Genomic DNA, 18,734 nt, shown 5'->3' with positions numbered 1-18,734 from the left:
AAATCAGGTCGAGGGGGGAAGCTGCTGAGTGGGACACCAGTCCAGACATCAGTGCAGCGTTAAAGATGAATATGGAATGTACCGAAGGCCAGTGGACCGGATACTTAAAAATGGGTAGAATGGTAAAACTTAGGTTGTGTAAATCTTACCATAATTTTTAAAAAATGAGCATGGAGGAAACAGGCCTTCCTGAAGCATGCATCATCGTGAATAGTGTTCTTTTCCATCTCAGACCAACAGGAGCTCCGGGGGCCACGGAGCAGTACAATGTGGGAATGGTTGGCTCGCACGGGCTGGAGACCTCTCACGCGGACACTTTCAGCAGCAGTATTTCAAGAGAAGGAACCTTGATGATAAGAGAGGTAAGTTGGTATGAAACCTGAGCAGGGGAAGTGCATTCCTTAAGTGGTGTTTATATTAGCACTTTCACAGAGAATGCTCACGGCATGTGTTTTAAGTATGGGGGGCGAGGGGGGGACGGGGAGGGAGCTTGTACTTCTAAATGGTTGGGTGATTTTAATTGTCCACCGCCTTCTTTTCTGTATCTTTCTAAGCTTTCGTAGTGTGACTTAATTACATGAGTCCAAATTCTTTGGTAGGATGTATGCAAATTGGAATATAAAATTTAAGCCCGAGGATATAAAACTGGCAAACCTAGGTATTTCCTACCTCAGGAAAATAGGAAAGAATGGTCTCTCTGAATAGCATCCGTGCCTGGTTTTGCCTCCTCCCATGGTTCTATCCTTCTGGATTTTATGTAGAAAATGCTCAGTAGTTCCAAGAAATGGTGATATTATCTTATCTGGTTAAATTAACATTAAAAAGACTATTAAGCTATATTGGTGAAAGAACAAAGAAATATGCAGTGTACCTTAAAAATGCACCTTAGTGCCCTGGCCTGGTGGCTAAGTTGATTGGAGTATCATCCCAGACAACAAAAGATTGTGGGTTTGATTTCTGGTCAAGGCACATACCTAGGTTGCAGGTACGATCCCCAGTCAGGGCGCATACTGGAGGCAATTGATCTATGTTTCTCTCCGCATCGATGTTTCTCTCTCCCTTCCCCTCTCTCTGAAAATCAATAAAAACCTATCCTCGGATAAGGATTTTTTTTTTTCAATGCATCTTAGCACTTTGAGTGACTTTTTTTTTTTAAACTCTGGAAACATCATTTTGTTTGGCGGCGGGGGAGGGGAGGCGGAGGGGTGGGGTGGAACCTGTTCCCTTTCACCTGTCCCTCCACCATGCAGAACCTCCCCACATCACCATGCAAGCTTGACAGCAGGTCTTTACTTGGAAGGGAAGTAATGGCTGATGACATTGGGCAAAAGCTACTTGACCTCTCCCCTGCATCTGTTTTATCATCTGTTAATTTTCATAAGTAATAGTCTATGACTCATAACATGATTGGGAGGATTAAATGAGTTAAGACATAATAAGCATTTATTACATATTAGCTATTTTATTTTATTTCATTCTCTCCATAGAGTTGAGCTTTCCTGCTATATGTTATTACTCCCAACTCCTTCCTCTGAAACATAAATATTCACCACCTGTCCTTCTTGCTCAGCCAGGACAGATGGGGAAGCCCTCCCAGCAGGCGCTGCTCTCCAGAGGCAGGGTGGGTCTCACTTTTGTAAGAGAGAAAGGAACTCTAGTGTTGAGATGAACGAAGCCTTTGAAGGAATAATTGGCAGTAGGGCTAAAACTGGGAGAGTAGTGCACAATGCAGCTTGTTAGAATTTTATTTCCCGGTGTTGCCAAATCTTTTAAGTAGGCTAAAGAGTCCCCTCCGGTCAGCCTGAAATGAAAAGTGAACCTGGCTGCGGAAGCTGACCTTGGACAGTGCTGGCATGTACCATAAATCTCCCAGCGTGGTGAACGGGTCATTTCCACAGACGTGTGGAGGGGTTCTATCACGATGGCTTGTCACCTGGGAAAACATGAGAAAAAATGTTCTGGAGTGAGTTACTCCCTGACTCCAAATAAAAGGAACCCGATTTCTAATGTGGTTTAAAATTTGCTTGAATCTTTACAACAGAGTCAGTACCTTGAAGCAGGTATCTGGAGCCACATTTTCAGTTCAGCTGGCAGCCATATCCAAATGGCTGCATATTATTGAAGGCACTCCAATATGCTCTGGCCACAGTCAATCACTTTGAAAATAGCATTCACCAGTATCTTATAAGAATTTGATCTGTTGAGGGCTCCCAAATCTTTTTATCCTCTCAGTTTTTAAACTCTAGGGTTCCCAAATGTGGACTTTTAGAATAGCAAACCTTGAGTTGAAATCCAATAAAAAGTGCATGTATTTTTTAAAAATAAATGTAAATTAAAGTATGTTCTGACAATAAATAAGAAAAGGAAAGGAAAAAGGAAACAAGAACTTAGTTTATAGGGTGCTATTAGTTCAGTCCCTAAGATGAACATCAAGGAGGACTTGCTCAGTTCATGATACTTATAGGAGTGGACCTTCTGGAACATGCTCTCTCTGCTACCCATGATCTTGTGATGCACAAATTTGCCTTGTAGTGCATGCCCCACCTCGGTGCTTCTACTTTCCCTACCCTCCGGCCCTACCAGACCTTTCTTTACTCTAGTCCTGGAACATACCACCCCAGCTGTCATCTGCCACTTTGTCTATGGGGTCCATCTGCTGGAAGAGCTGTTATCCCTTCCCTACTGCCGCCCATTCTTCACCAGCAGCCCTGTGTGGGTCTGGCTCAACCTTCCCTTTCTCCTTGAAGCCTCTCCTGGGACTCCATGGGCCTCTGTTCATAGCACCTTCCTTCCTGACCAGCTGGTGTCTCTCCAGGGTCTGTCCACCCCACTGAACCAGAACACTAGCTTATCTTCATGAAGCCTCTGTTGGTTTCAAGTAATAGGAAAAAGAACCCACATAAAACAGCTTGAGAAAAAGCAGTGGGGTAGGTATCAGAGGTGAGGAATAAAGAGTCAGAGTATTTCATAGAAGGACACCAAAGGCAGAGAGTGAGTTGGGATCCTGTGCAGGGTTTTGCAGATGCTAAGACGTGATCAGGAGCTCGGGCACCTTCCCATGTGCACATCTCTGGCTCTGTCACTGTTTCCGCCACATTTCTCCTTTGTTCTCTCTCTCTCTCTCTCTCTCTCTCTCTCTCTCTCTCTCTCTCTCTCTCTCAGCTTTCTCTTCCTCCACATGCACCTGTTCTCATCCCCCCACCATCCCCCACTGCAAGATATTCACCACATCCCAGTCCAGCTGGATCTCACAGGCCCAGTGGTACATTCCAGTGGCAATCTGCTTGGCTCAGGCGTGTAATCCTGGTCCATTCAGCTATGGCTGAGAGCAGAGCCACCTAGAACAGCAGCCTCCCAGGGCACCTGGGCTCTGTCAACAGACAGGCTTGGCTCAAACCCTGATTTCACCACTTACAAACCTGTGTCACTTGGGGCAAGTTAATTGAATTTTTTTACACTGAAGTTTTGCTCCTGTCAAATGGGAAGCTAATGCATGGTGTTCATGTGAGGATATAAACACAAAGTGTTTAGCATGATCCCAGGCGCATGTTGGAACCTCATAGTGTCCACCCCATGGGAATGGTGAGGTCATGAGGATTATAGAGATTTGGGGCGTTCTGTTAATAACATCCTAGAGGGCAAGGCTGCTGTTTACTTATTTTTGTGTTCCCAGCAGAATGCCTGGCACACAGAAGGTATTTCATTCTAAGAAGGTGCTGGTTGAATGAACAAAAGTGGAGAGAGATTCGTGGGTCATTGCTGGATTCTTTCAACTTTTCACTGTCTGGGCCATTTCCCCTCATGAACCTTTCAGGTCTTTGAGAACCAGTTTGTCTGCACATGTTTTTGGCTTGAGGTAGAATGCTGCTGAGAGAAGAGACTACAAAACTCTAAAGAGATCACGTGTGATTTATGCTACTGAAAAGTTGGGGAAAATGTTAAAAAGCTTTTCAGTATTTGAACAGAAATTAGGAAAATGGAAAAGCTGCCCAGTACACATAAGAGAGACGACAATAAAAGAAATTAGTACGAAATCCCCAAAATGTCATATAGAAGATGAAATGTGCAGATGAGCTCTGTGGCAAAATGAATCCAGAAAATGCCTCTCTCTGGGACACTTTACAGGTCAGGAGCATGTTGCCAAGAAACATAGAAGGCACTGAAGTTTTCAGTTACTTCTCAAGCTTCCTGGTAACATTGGTTACATGCACCCCTTCAGGAACTTAGGAGTATGTTTTATCTTGCAAAAAAAAAAAAAAAATGCCTCCTTTCCCTTCCAGCCAGAGGCAGGTGCAGAGCTATAATTGCAAAAACAGGACAGGGGCTGGCTGGCATGGCTCAGTGGTTGAGCTTCAATCTATGAGCCAGAAGGTCATGGTTCAATTCTCGGTCAGGGCACGTGCCCAAGTTGTGGGCTCGATCCCCAATGTGGGGCATGCAGGAGGCAGCCGATTCTCTCATCATCATGAATGTTTCTATCTCTCTCCCCTCTCTGAAATCAATAAATATATTTTTACAAAACAACAACAAAAAGAAAGAAAAAAAAAACAACAGGACATGTTCTGGAAAGAAGAAGCCTGGCTGGTGAGGTGGTCAAAGAAACAGCATGAACCCTTGTCCATGGCAGCCAGCCCAAACAGGGCAGGGAAGGCATCGGCCTAGCTCCTGACTGATTCCTGCATGTTCAGCAAAATGCCTCACATTTAGTAGGCACTCAAAAATGTTGGGTAAATGAATGAAAGAAAGAAAAAACAAGGAAATCGTAACTTAATCAGATCTGCTCTAAGAGCCCTCGATGAGTTAGTCGCATAAATGTTAAATTAAATAGCGCAGTACTACCGAGGCCTACAATGGGGTGGGCACTGGCTTTTAGGGAGCAGAGCTGTCTTTCAATTCTGTATTTTGTCCCTGAGATTTTGGGGAGGAGACTTTGCTTTCCTGGGCAGTGATTTACAATTTGTTAGGTCAAGCAACTCTCGGTAGAAATTTTAGAGCACACCACAGAATACAGTGTATTTATTTACAGATTATACATCTGTCTTACTGTACTATATACACTATAAAATACCTTTAAAGGGCATTAATAAGTGGTACCATAAACGGTATTTCAAATACTTTACTAGTCATGCTGGCTTTTTTTTTTTTTTTTTTTTTTTACTGGGTGCTATCACAGGGCACCATGGCTGCTCACTGAGAGATTCGACATTAGTGATAGTGGATGTAAATCTGTATTTTCAAATAATCTTTGGATCATCACCATGGCTTCTTGTTTTTTTTTGTTTTTTGTTTTTTTTACCTCCTCTCAGATCTGGTTAGTTAATCATTTGGGTGTATTTTTCTTTGTGGGTTTTTTTTAAAATATATATTTTTAATTGATTTTCAGAGAGAGGGAAAAGGAGATGGAGAAAGAGAAAAACATCCCTGTGAGAGCAAAACATTAATCAGCTGCCTCTTGCACACCCCCCACCTGGGCTCAAGCCCACAACCCGGGCATGTGCCCTGACCAGGAATCGAACCTACAACCTTTCAGTGCTTTGATGACTCCCAACCAGCTGAGCCATACCAGCCAGGATTAATCATTCGTCATCTTTGTGACTGACAAAGAACCCTGAGTTGAGTATCAGCTCTGCATTTTCTTGGAGTACACATGTACATGGATTATTAGTGTTATCTCATCCCGCTGGTTCTTTTCAGCGATATTTTAGGGCATGTTATCTGTTTTGTGGGTTTGTGTCGTTATAATCTAGTAATATGGTCCACAGATTCAGTTACCTGATGTGTATGCACAGGAACACACCCAAATATTTTCAAGTGCAGGCCCCACTTAGCCCCTCTATCTGCAGCATTCCTGCCTTTCCACAGGGAACCCCTACATCCCATGTGACCCCTGACTGCCCCTCATGCAGCAGCATAAGGCCTCAGGGTCAAACTATACACTAAATATTAACAAAGCATAACCTCTTTCTTATTTCCTTAGGTATAATAGAAATTTGAGTGGTATCTTCCACACGCCAGTGGGTCAATTTGGAGACCACTACACCTGTGCTATGTGAGGGGTGATGTCACTCAGTGGCCTTTGCCTCCCCCTCTAATTCCCACCCCCCATGTGTTGTGCCCCCTCAGACATCTGGAGAGAAGAAGCGATCTGGCCACAGTGACAGCAATGGCTTTGCCGGCCACATCAACCTCCCGGACCTGGTGCAGCAAAGTCATTCCCCGGCCGGAACCCCCACCGAGGGCCTGGGACGTGTCTCTACCCATTCCCAGGAAATGGACTCTGGGACTGAAGTAGGTGCTGGGCAACAGCCACCACAGCTCTGTTCTCCTTCAGGGGTTCTGAAACCCTGCTGTCTTTTAAGAATAGGTCTTTGACAGGCTCCCAGAAATGTGTTTGGTTGGTTCCTACTCTATAGCTACTTATACATATACTCAAATAGAGGAAATCATAGAAGCAGAGCAGTGAAAGTTCTCAGGAATCATCGGGACCAATACCTGATTTTACAGATGAGGCTCATAGAGGGGAAGATCCTTGCCCAAGGCCCATAACTGACTTGAGACAGCGCTGGGACCAGTATCGGGACCTCCTATCTGCCAGGCCAGTGAGAGCAACTTCAGCCAATAGAGAATCCAAGGTCAATAGTTGAGGTTCATATTTACATTAATTTAGTCAAACTAAGTTTGACTTAAAGGAGATGAGGTCGAAATGATTTATTTATGAAAAATAAAAATCAATAAATAGACAACATTCTCTATGTGTTCATCTTTCTAAACTCCAAATTGCATAAGAAAGGGAGGGATGGGATATTATCTTTCCCAGATGGAAAAAGTCCAGGAAAAAAGCCTCAATAAACACAGTGTTTTAGGTAGTACTCACAGATGTCATTGACCAAATTGACCAGTAAGATGAGTTCACAGTGCTTGGTCGTATTTCATGAGCAGTCCTGTGAGTCACACTTAGGCCCTTTCCTACTTGTGATTATCAAGCATGTGCACTGTTGGTTTTATGTCGTCCACACACTAATTTCTTATGATGCACCTTTTGGGTTCTAAAGTTAGAGAGTAAATAGGCTTTGTTTGCCTTTAGGAAAAGAACTCAGAAGTATATAGGAAAGTGCAGCAGCCTCTTATAGCATGCAGTGTGGGCAGGTTTTTTCTGCCAGAACACCTCTGTGGGTACCAAGGAAGACTCCATGGGGTTGGACCCTGGTTCAAATTCTGTCACCATTCTAGCTCTAAATGAGAATATTAGTACCTGCCCCCACCTCCTTCACAGACTTCTTCTAAAGGCCAAAGGAGAGAATGTGTGTGAAAGTACTCTATTTGAGAAGGGGAGTCCAACCTTGTACAGGATGAAATGATTTTGATTTTATAAAGTGGAGGGGAAATCTTGAATTAAGTCAGATGGGATCTTTGTGGTTTTCTTCTTATGTGTTTAGGGGTCTTGGGATATTGGTTATATTTTTAAATAAAAAACTAAAAAGTAATTAAAGACATTTATACAAAAAAAAGAAAGAAGTGCTTCTTATGTTGAATGCAGCTCTGTTTGGGATATTAAAAGAACGTGAAGGTAGTTGAAAGAATGGAGATGACCGACAAAATGGGTTATTGAAGCTCCTTTTACAAAACTCTAATCTGGAATATCGTGACATGAGCCTGATATTTGAGTTCACTGTTCCATAGACTAATTCTGACTTCGTGTCTTCATGGTGCTTTCCAAGCCCTTGAGACTTATTTTTTAAGTAAGTCCTCAAGGTGCATAGCCTGCAAACCTAGTATCTTCATGAAGTCCCCAAATAAGATAAATGAATATAATTACCCTTTTGAGGGAAAACTGTCATAAGAAGGAAACATCTTCAATTCCTGGATGACATTGTCTCTGCATTAAAGATTTTAAGGCTTCTTGAGCCAACACCAATCCACCTGCATCAGGAGGCCAGTGTGGAAGGGCCCTAAGTCCCTAAGAGAGAGCCTTTGGGTAACTGTGCTGCTGTGGGAACATGCTTACCTAGTGTATTGCCAGCTGTGTTAGCCTTTAAGAATAGTTGGTCAATATGAGATTGCTTTTACTTCAAGGGAGAGATAAGCTCTGGCACCAGTCATTTTACCAGATATTAAGGTGCCACATAGGGTCCAAAATGTAATTTGTTCACTGTAACTCTTGAAGTCTGATACTTAACAAAGGTACAATGGCTAGTGAGTAACCAATACCAGAAGAAGCTAGAGAGAGAGGCATACACTGTGACTAGGGGGTTAGAGTGTGAACAGCTGGATAGATAAGAATCTATAATTATTTTGAAGCCCAAGCAAAGTATTGTTAGCATTATTTGTTGCTGCAGTATTTATTTATCTGCTCTTTTTCATCTTCTTGCTTATTGTTTAGTATGGTATGGGGAGCAGCACTAAAGCATCCTTCACCCCCTTTGTGGACCCCCGAGTATATCAGACATCTCCCACCGATGAAGACGAAGAAGATGAAGAATCATCAGCCGCGGGTAAGCTAGAAAGCCCCGATGCTTTAGGCTTTCTGCTCTTGCCTGATTTAAAAAAATAATAATAATCATTAGTTCAATAGTTAAGCCATGTATTCTTTAGGCCCTATCTTAAAGGGAAGACTTTTGTTTTAAGTCATTTTTTTTTTAGGATTCCTAAAACAAATTTCGTTCTTTCTTTGCATTTGTCTTTGATTTCTTCTATGTCACTTCTGGTAGGAACCCAGAGGTATCCAGGGGCCCTAGGAAAAGCTGTTCCTCAGAGATCTCCAAACTTGCCACATGTTTCTCAAAAGCAGTTTCTGGGTACAATGCTGTGCACGCAGTAGACACTTGATAAGTGCGTGTGGAGTTGTGTTGAGCTCTAGGTGTGTGCTTCCCACTGCAAAAGCCTGGCTGCTTTCCACAGAGTCTTGCTTTCTAGACTTCTGCGACTCACTAATCATCAGACTCAACTTAGGCCAATTCGTCAGCTGACAATGTGGAATTTCAAAAAGCAAATTCTCCCTGCATATATGGCAGGGCATGAGGGTGATGTATTTAATTTTATGAGTAATCCCTTAAACTACTCAAGTGGTGTCCATAAGCCTGTTTGACTAATGGATAAAAGACTGCTTCTATGAATGACATACTTTATTCTACTAAAAAAAATGTAAAATATGCATATTTCAGAGTTTCTTTGCCTTTGCTACAATGCACACTAAACAAGAAGAAATCATTGTGTTTTGAAACCCCTTCTCCATAACTCCATGGGTTACTTTTTAAGAAGCCACTGACTTCTCTGATTCTTTTTCTCAAAGCTCTCTTTACTAGCGAACTTCTTAGGCAAGAACAGGCCAAACTCAATGAAGCCAGAAAGATTTCAGTGGTCAACGTAAACCCAACCAACATCCGGCCCCATAGCGACACACCGGAAATCAGAAAATACAAGAAACGCTTCAACTCAGAAATACTTTGTGCAGCGCTGTGGGGTAAGTTGGTGCTCTCTGCAATTCAGTAATGAGTTGACCCTCAAGCATTTAAAGCCGGGGGATCTTACCATCAGAAGAGCACTGCTGGAATCATGGGTGTTAGAGACCTGACCTGGGTCTATCTTGGCCTCAGGAGAGATCAAGAGCAATTTTATATGTAGCACAAACAGATACCCAGGATAACGACATGAGATTCAGAACCACCTGACATAAGTGATGGACTAGAGCCAACAATAGATCTAGCTACCACTTAATACAACATCCCTACAACATCTCACAAGGGGAATAAAGGCATTATCTCTCTTTCGCAGCTGAAAAACTAGCCCAGCATATTTCAGTGAATTGCTAAAGGCCACACTAGTAATTACAGGATAAAATTTGAAAAGGAAAATAGATAATGAACCTTCCCTTTAGTTCAAAACATCAACCTGCAGTTCCTGTGTAAAAGATCTGCAGGTTTTAGCTGACCTCAAACTCAGTGTAGGTGTGATAGTCTGTGTTACTATAAATGTCATGTTCAGATCAAGGAAAGACATGCCCCACCTGTCTGTACCCATCTAAAGTACCAGACCGGGTTTGGGCGCCACAATTTTATAAGGACAAAGGCATTTGAGATGTTAGTGGAGAAGAGCGTGAAGCCCAAAAACCATTTCCTAGGGAGGTGTGATGGAGAGAAGTAAGGCTCTGTCCTCTGGAGAAGAGACAGAAAACAACAAGATAGACATGTTAATATTGACCGTGTACATGAAAGAGCGGACATTGATGTTCCTCAGAAGATAGACATACAACAAGCAAGAGACGTTAGAAAGTTACCTGTTCATGAATATAGTCCATTGTGCACTGGACCTCAGTGTTTATGTGTGTGTTGTGTGTTGGGGGTGGGAGGGGCGGTGATTTGCCTAGGGATGAATTTTTAGTATTGTAGCTATCCAGACAAGCTTTCTAATAGGGATTATTGTATGAGAGGTGGGCTGGACTAGATTTAGATGCCTGAGAAGTTCCTTACAGTCATTATCCCTGTGACTCTCAAGCTGTTCACACCTTCGCTTGAATTATTTTATCATTTCCTAACAGGGAGCAGAACCTTAGAACATAAGTTAAGCTGTGGTGTGAGGGGGGGGAAGGGGTTTTCTCCCAGTGGGGTATAGAAATGGGCACTCTGTTCTTTGTTGAAGGTGGATAGGCTAGAAATCACTGCATGAACAAGGGTGGGAGTGAACCTTGGGGAAGTCTAGAGGTGGGATTTAAAGAGCCAAGAAAGGGGTGGGTATTACAGGAAAGGAACAAAGGCAAATTGTGGTAGTGTCACAGCTGTGCCTTAGGCTCCTCTTGAGAAGGACTCTTTATACTAGGTAGTAAATGCCCAGATGTAATAAATGTTGCTACAACTTCATAAATTAAAACTAATTTCATTACCAAAGAGACAGTGATTTAATTACTATGTCAGAGCTTTTACTTCTGCACTCCCGACTATAGTGCCTACTTGCCCATTAGTTTATATTTACAAAGCACAATTTCTTAGCTTTTACAGGGACCCCAGATGCAGAAGGTTAAAGCCTGTAAAAAGTCAGTCTTGGGGTGCTTCTTAAATTTGCAGGTGTGAACCTCCTGGTGGGAACTGAAAATGGCCTGATGCTTTTGGACCGAAGCGGGCAAGGCAAAGTCTATAATCTGATCAACCGGAGGCGATTTCAGCAGATGGATGTGCTAGAGGGACTGAATGTCCTCGTGACAATATCAGGTATGTTACTAGGATAACCGAGTCCTCCAGGTCTGCACAGGTGGGAAAGTGATCACCTCGTTCCTGAAGAAACAGTAATTTCTGCCCTTTCCAGCTAACAAGGGACACAATGAATTATAGCAGTATAGTCAGAGTGAGATCACCTGCATTTTGTAGCTCTGGACAGTCTGACCTCCAAAGGTAAGTCTCTCTCACCTCTGCTGGAAATCTGAATTAGGCAGGGACATACCACGAAGGCTGTATCGTTATGGGCCTTTAACCACTGCCAGGACTCAGCAAGGATGCTTTTAAGATGTCTGCACTCCAGTCATTGCTGTCCACTCTTAGAGGGAGAAGATCAAAACGTAGGCTTCTGGGAGTAAGAAATTTTACAAGCAGGAATCTCTGTGCTCTCTCTTCTCACAAGAACTGCTCCAGCTTATAGTCTACTGATGTTTTAGCAAGCACAGCTGGCCCACTGGGTGACTGAGTCTGCAAAGAAATTTGAATGTGGGATCATTCCTGCTATGCTCTGCAGCTTCCTGGTCCCAAGAAGAGCTTTAATAAAAAGATGGAGACAGTCCTAGCCTGTTTGCTCAGTGGATAGAGCATTGACCTGTGGACTGAAGCGTCCCAAGTTCAATTCCCGGTCAAAGGCACATACCTTAGTTGCAGGCTTGATTCCCAACACTGGTTGGGGCATGTGCAGGAGGCAGCCAGTTGACATGTCTCTCTCACATCAGTGTTTCTCTCTGCCTCTCTCCCTCCCTTTCACTCTCTAAAAATCAATGGAAAAATATCCTTGGGCAAGGGTTAACAAACAAACAAAAAAAGATGAAGACAAAGGTGAGGAGATAAGGAAAGTCTAGCCTGCACCCCAGACCAGTGGGTCAGAATCCCTTGGAGTGGGCTCAGACATCCATTGCTTTCATAGCTCCTGAGGTGTTTCCAGTGTACAGCCAAGTTTGAAAACCATGGCTCTACACTCAGCCACCGTTTTGCAGAGACAATGCAGCGCTACTGGGTTGAATCTTGAATAACGTTGAACTCTTCAACTGTACTTCTATTTTGAATAAAATGTCTTTACTTTTAAATGTCTTTCTTTTACCTTTCCACTGAATACTCAGAGTTTCGTTTCTTTTTATTCTGCCCACATAAGAGTTAACCAAGTAAAGTATTCTTCTATTATCATTTGAGTTAAATTCCGTGTAGTCCTTTGTTCTGGTTAATTGCTTTTTTGATTGCTCTACTACCAAATCACATTTAAAACCACACATCTGCCAGTCACCTACCAAAAGTGGAAATGATACCAGAAAAGTCACATTCAGGCTTCATTATGTTGTGAGTGACACATTCCCATTTTTTAAAGTGGAAGCATTTCCTCTTCTCATGAGGCATAGATGGGGAAAGAAAAAGATGAAGATAGGAGCAAAGGATGCTTGAACTGCCTTTGGGTCTGTGTTGGCAGAAAGAGGGAAGAGCTGGCTCTCCCACTTATCCTGGTCAATACATATTCTAGGCTTTTGGCTACAAAAAGGAGCAGTAACTTCACTATGATTCCCTTAATTTAAGTTACAAATGCACTCTCCTGTCAAATCCAGTGTGCGAAGCTGTAATGAATTGTTTTCTGGTAAATATTACATCTGTAAAATGTAAAACATCTTTTGATACCTAAGAGAAATCAAAGGAAAATAAGTACCCAAGAAGGAAAACCCACAGGCCTAACTTTATCTTACTAAACAGTCTTTACTCCGGGATCATTTTACCAAAGGGAACTTCTAAGTTTGTTTGTTGTTGTTTTTAAAGTACTCATCTTTTTTTCCTTTTCCATTTTTATGTGGTATTTCTTTCTATGATCTCAGTACCGTAAGTGTGTCTAGTGTTATAGCTCAGACTGCCCTCGTTGAACTTATTTCTCTTGTTTCCTTATAAAATTCCTCTATTTGTTAATCAGATAAAATAAAACTACCACCAGCTGTCATCTTTAAAGTAATAGAGGAGGTAAATAAGAGGCTCTCCATTCACATATGCTGTTAGGTTAGCTGGTGAGGGAATGGCAGTCACACATAAGTAGGATAAAATGTCCAGTTGTCAGAATTCCTTCATATAATTAGATCTAGAATATTCTGGAACTTGGATCAACCATTCTGTTACACAATTAGGTCTTACTGTGATCAGCAGACACTACCCTTTGTATCAAGAAGAGAGGATAAGAGCAGCATACTCAAATAAAAAAATGACCTGAAGGCAAAGACAAATTATAAAATGGTTATTTGTTCAAAACCATTGGGGTTGTTTCAATCAAGTTTTGGCAGAGACACACACACAAACACACACAATTGTAAGTGAAAATAAATGAATAAAATAAAATGGAAATGGGAAGGGTTAAGAGAAAAAGCTATCACCGGGGTTTGAAATTAAAGCTCCATTATTTCAACAGGAAAGAAGAATAAGCTACGAGTTTACTATCTTTCATGGCTAAGAAACAGAATACTACACAATGACCCGGAAGTGGAAAAGAAACAAGGCTGGATCACTGTTGGGGACTTGGAAGGCTGTATACATTACAAAGTTGGTAAGTCTCAAAGCATGGAACTGTTTTGTGCTCAATCTGAATTATTCTGTTAAGTTTCATTTCGTTTTTTTTCTATCAGAAATTGATGATGCATTTATGACCAAGTTAAGATGTTGCTGAAACCTTAAGTATACTTGCATTATTTCCCAACAAAAAAAGCCAGCTGGGTGAGGTTTAAAGAGTGCATTCAGAATAAAGCCCCAGGCTCCAGTTTAAGCATTTATAGCCACTCCTGCCTATTAAAATGACAGTGAAGGAATACAAATGTCATAAACCCACAAGGGCAAATGGACCAGGAGGAGAGAAACCAACAAATGAGATGTCAACAAAATTGAACAAGAGTAGCTGGATGATTAAAAACAAACTTAGCCGAACAGGAAATGCTGAATTTTAAGTTTTCAGGGAATAAATTTATCAAAATCAATCTAGTCACTTAACAGAACCCAGGCAGACCCAGGACCTGAGGCCCCAGGTGGAAGCATAAAGTCAAATTGAAAACAGAAGGATTGTTGAAAAGTTGATGAGTAGCATGTCCTCATAGTAGAAGTCAGTCAGGCAGTCGCCCGACTCCCAATTGAAATACAAGTGTGGGTGGGTGGGTGGGAAGAAATCAACCAGAGAACTTGTATGCATATATGCATAACCAATGGACTCATACAATAGGGTAGTGGAGGTCTCAGGTGGGTGGTGGGGGCAGGTTATAAGGGGTCAGTGGGAGAAAAAGGGGGACATATGTAATACTTTCAACAATAAAGATTAAAAAAAAAAGAAATAGAAGATGAAAGGTTAGCACAGCCGATCTGATGATAGGAAATACTGAATTGTAAGGACACACATACCTCCATCCCCTGTTTAGCTCCCAAAATGTCGATCCCAAGCAAAAGATTCAGAGATTCATCTTTGGATAAACTAAATGGCCAGAAAGAAAAGCTGTTCAGGCATTAGTATTTGAAATGCGATGAACAAAGCTTGCTGCCTAACATCTTAAAGTGAAGCCCAGCGGTCGATAAGCCCACATATCAGAAATGGGGAAATCCACTGATAGGCAGGAAATTTAGAAAGGGGTTTAGAAGGAACAGGATAATGAGGAGTGGAAAAAAATTTTAAAGAAAGAAATGATAACTTCAGAAAGATTATAAAAACTTTTTCATAAAAGCAGAATAAAGGCTATTTAAAATTGTGGAGCAGGGTTGGGGAAAGTCATTCAGAAAACTAGAAAAAAATATTAGAAACTAAAATGTATTGGCAGGAATAAAAAATGTAATAGAAATGTTGGAAGATAAAAATGAGAAATCTCCTAGAAAATAGAACAAAAAAAGGAGGGATAGAAAGGGGGAAGTTGAGAAATAAAAAGTGGTTCAAAATCTCAGTAACATGAGTTTTAGAAAAAAAGAGAAAATAAGAAATAGAAGAGGAAAGTATGAAAGAAAGAATACAAGAAACATTTTTTATAACTAAAGACTTAAAATCACAAATTAAAAGGTTTCATTGAGTACCTTTAACCAGAAACGTAGGTTAAAAAAATAAAGATTCACCTCAAGATGTATCAACATGATATTTCAGTATCCAGGATGTTAAGCTCCTTAAAGTTTCCAGATCAAAAGTAAATAAACAAACAGTTTACATATAATAGACCCAGAATCAGGTGGCCTGGGACTTATCAGCAATACTAGAAAATTGGAAGACAATGGATCTAGGCTTCATAATTCTGAGGGAAAGGTTATTTTCACCTCATATTTATAATCCATCTGAATCCACTAGAGCTCTTCAGAGAAACAGAACCAATAGGGTACATGTATGTGTGTGTCTGTCAGTCCAAGCAAAGGGTTCCAGAAGAGGTGAGTTCAAGAAAAAATAAAATTTTACTAATGGATTACCTGTCACGTTTGACTGTTGAAGGCAGTTACAGTTCTAGCAGAAAGTTTACACATGCTTAGTGATACATAGAAAATAAAGACATGAAAAAATGAGGGAAAACAAGAAAGGAAACATAATTGTGGTATACTATGCACTCATCTGTGAACAATAATAATTTGAACACAGAATATTGATTTAACCAAAAATTACAAATGTAACTATATTGAATGGAGAAGAAGAAATGTGTATGTTTAAGAGTGAGACTAGAGAGGAGATAGAAGAAACTAAATCCTTTCCATACTACAAAGTCAGTAGATAATATGTACAACTGAAAAACAAATCAAGAAATAACATTGTATTTTATTTAGAAATAAATTGCTAAAGAAATAGGTGAAAGTATATTAAAGTCAGAATATGTAAACAGAAGGGACATGCTTCAAAAAAAGAGCTCATAAAAATAAAAAGAGCTCAAAGAGCAAGAATTTGGTGTTATTCTGGGATGTCCAATTTCTTTAGAACACAGAATATTCTCTTCAAATATTGCATTGAAAAAAAATGACTGCCGTATGTACTATTTTAGTCTATTCAGGCTGCTATAAACGAATACCACAGACTGGATGGCTTATAAGCAACTAGAGACCCTATGTACAAAATTCGTGCAAGAGTAGGTCTTCCTTTCCCTGCTGCCAGCACCAGCTTCCCTCTGGCAACGGGACCCGGGCTTCCCTTCAGCACCTCGGACCCAGGCTTCCCTCCGGCCACCAGCAGACACCTGGGACCCAGACTTCCCTCGCAGCCCCAGCTTTGTCCGGAAGGTCGTCCGGAAGGACGTCCAGAATGTCATTCGGCTGTCCTGTCTGATTAGCATATTATGCTTTTATTATTACAGACTAGAGGCCCGGTGCACAAAATTCATGAACAGGGGGGCGGGGGCGGAAGGGGTTCCCCTCAGCCCAGACTGCACCTCTCCAATCCAGGATCCCTCTCACAATCCAGGACCACTGGCTCCAAACTGCCCTCCCCCCCCCTCCCCCTCCAGCCTGGTCACCCCTCACTGCCCTCCTGCGCCGGCCTGGTCGCCCCCAACTGCCCCCTCTGCGGACCTCATCGCCCCACGCAGCCTGCTGTTCGGTCACTAGGTCACCCCTCACTAAACCCCCTGCCGGCCTGGTTGCCCCACGCAGCCCGCTGCTCAGTCGTTTGGTTGCCCCTTACTAACCCCCCTGCCAGCCTGATCGCCCCACGCAGCCTGCTGCTCAGTCATTTGGTTGCCACTTACTAACCCCCCTGACAGCCTGGTTGCCCCACGCAGCCTGTTCGGTCATCCATTTGGTTGTGATGGTCGCTTAGGCTTTTATTATTATAGATTATTATAGATAGGAATTTATTTCTCACAGTTCTGGAGGCTGGGAAGTCCAACCAAGACCAAGGTACTGGCAGATGCACTGTCTGCTGAGGACTCGCTTCCTGCTTCAGAGACAGCTGTCTTGTTGCTACAACCTCACATACCAGAAGGGCAGAGGGATCTTTCTAGGGTCTCTTTTATAAGAGCACTAATTCCTTATACATTTCTAGTAATTGGAATTCAAATGTGGATAATAAGCAAATGGAAGCCTTTATGTCTCTACCCATTTGCTAATTTTTTACCAGCTCTCCCCTGCTTGCTTACATGTGGATGAACATAAAAGCCAGGCAAGGAAACATCAAGGGATAGTGTGTATATTCTTATTTCAATGTATAGTTTACATCTAGACCTAGTGGTTAAAGACAGTCCTAAGCCAGTTGCATCTTTAGATGAAGAAAAGAGTGTTCAGTACAAAGCAGAAGGCCCCAAGTACGCAAACCAAATACACAAAAGGAAGTTAAATCTGTCTCTAAGAAAATCCTACACCAATATCATCACCCTCAATTGTCGTTTTATATATACAGGGTGAGGCAAAAGTAGGTGTACAGTTGTTAATATGTGAAACATAGTTTATTCTTGTATTATTACTTATTGATTATTGTATTATTTTCCATACAGACAACTATAAGCCTACTTTTGCCCCACCCTTTATATTTGCATATTATGCTTACACATTCATTAATACAAAAACTTGAATAAATTGATATGTTTTTTAATTTATAATTTTCTATTACAGTTAAATATGAAAGGATCAAATTCTTGGTGATTGCCTTAAAGAATGCCGTGGAGATATATGCTTGGGCTCCCAAACCATATCATAAGTTCATGGCATTTAAGGTAAGCAAGCATGTGATTACCTAAAAAGTGCTTGTTTTGTTTTGTTTTTTATTTTAGGTTCCTACCAGTTAACAAAGTGCTCTGATTTGCACCTAGACTAATATAATATTCCTATATGTAATACACCTCTTTTAAAAGTCTAGGAACTTTTAGATTTATTATTCTGAAAGTAAAGACTAAGGAGTAATAAATGCTATAAAATTAGTCAAATTAAAATTTGGGTACACACTCCTCCATTCAGGTCTATGAATCACCATCTCCAAGTGGCATTTAGTGTGGAATGGTTCCCAGGCGAATCCTTAATTGTGGTATTAGGCAAGGAGATTCTTTATACAGCCACCTAACTAGGGCACTCTGATATTTCATCTCAAAAAGGCAGACCAACAGCAGCCCTGAATTTTAAGGTTGAACTGAGTCTCTAAATCTTACAATCTTCATAAGCCTTGTGGGGTAAAGTCCCTAAAACTCACTTGATGCTCCATATCCCCAATTTCTCTAAAATGAAGACTGAATTTAGTCACATCTGAAAATGACCTAGCTTCTTTACATTCTTCAATTTCAATGGCTTTTTTTTTTTTTTCACCTTGTCTGAGTCTCTACCCACCATGGTTAGACTAATCAACAAGAGCGGAATAGGGATATGCTGGTCCCATTGGCCCAGATCATGAAAACTGACCCCCAAATGCCAGAAGGACTGGTACTTGTGGACACTCCAATGTTTTCAGAGCTGCATAGTCTGTCCACAGACAATGTAAATTTCTTTTCTGTTCATTCTCTCTCTCTCTCTTGCTGCCTTTGTCTCTCTCTTTATATCTCAGTGGTTCTCACATTTTCCCCACTGTTTGACAATTATTCCCTTTGACCCTTTCTGTATTCTTAC

At 41.5% G+C, this 18,734-nt stretch overlaps 1 protein-coding gene across 1 annotated transcript in view; it reads left to right on the top strand.

The window, feature by feature from the left end:
• The window catches only part of TNIK (TRAF2 and NCK interacting kinase), a 341,946-nt gene that overhangs the window by 313,077 nt on the left and 10,135 nt on the right, over positions 1–18,734 (top strand). Inside the window, exons 22-28 of the mRNA XM_008142296.3 lie at positions 233–362; positions 6,124–6,288; positions 8,381–8,492; positions 9,290–9,460; positions 11,058–11,201; positions 13,621–13,755; positions 17,754–17,854. Of these exons, the coding sequence (XP_008140518.1) occupies positions 233–362; positions 6,124–6,288; positions 8,381–8,492; positions 9,290–9,460; positions 11,058–11,201; positions 13,621–13,755; positions 17,754–17,854 (958 nt within the window). The remainder of the gene's footprint in view (positions 1–232; positions 363–6,123; positions 6,289–8,380; positions 8,493–9,289; positions 9,461–11,057; positions 11,202–13,620; positions 13,756–17,753; positions 17,855–18,734) is intronic.

This window comes from Eptesicus fuscus, chromosome 3 (genome assembly GCF_027574615.1).
Source record: "Eptesicus fuscus isolate TK198812 chromosome 3, DD_ASM_mEF_20220401, whole genome shotgun sequence".
NCBI classification, from domain to species: Eukaryota; Metazoa; Chordata; class Mammalia; order Chiroptera; family Vespertilionidae; genus Eptesicus; species Eptesicus fuscus.
Note: the sequence above shows the minus strand (reverse complement) of the source record. Positions and strands in the feature narration are given on the sequence as shown.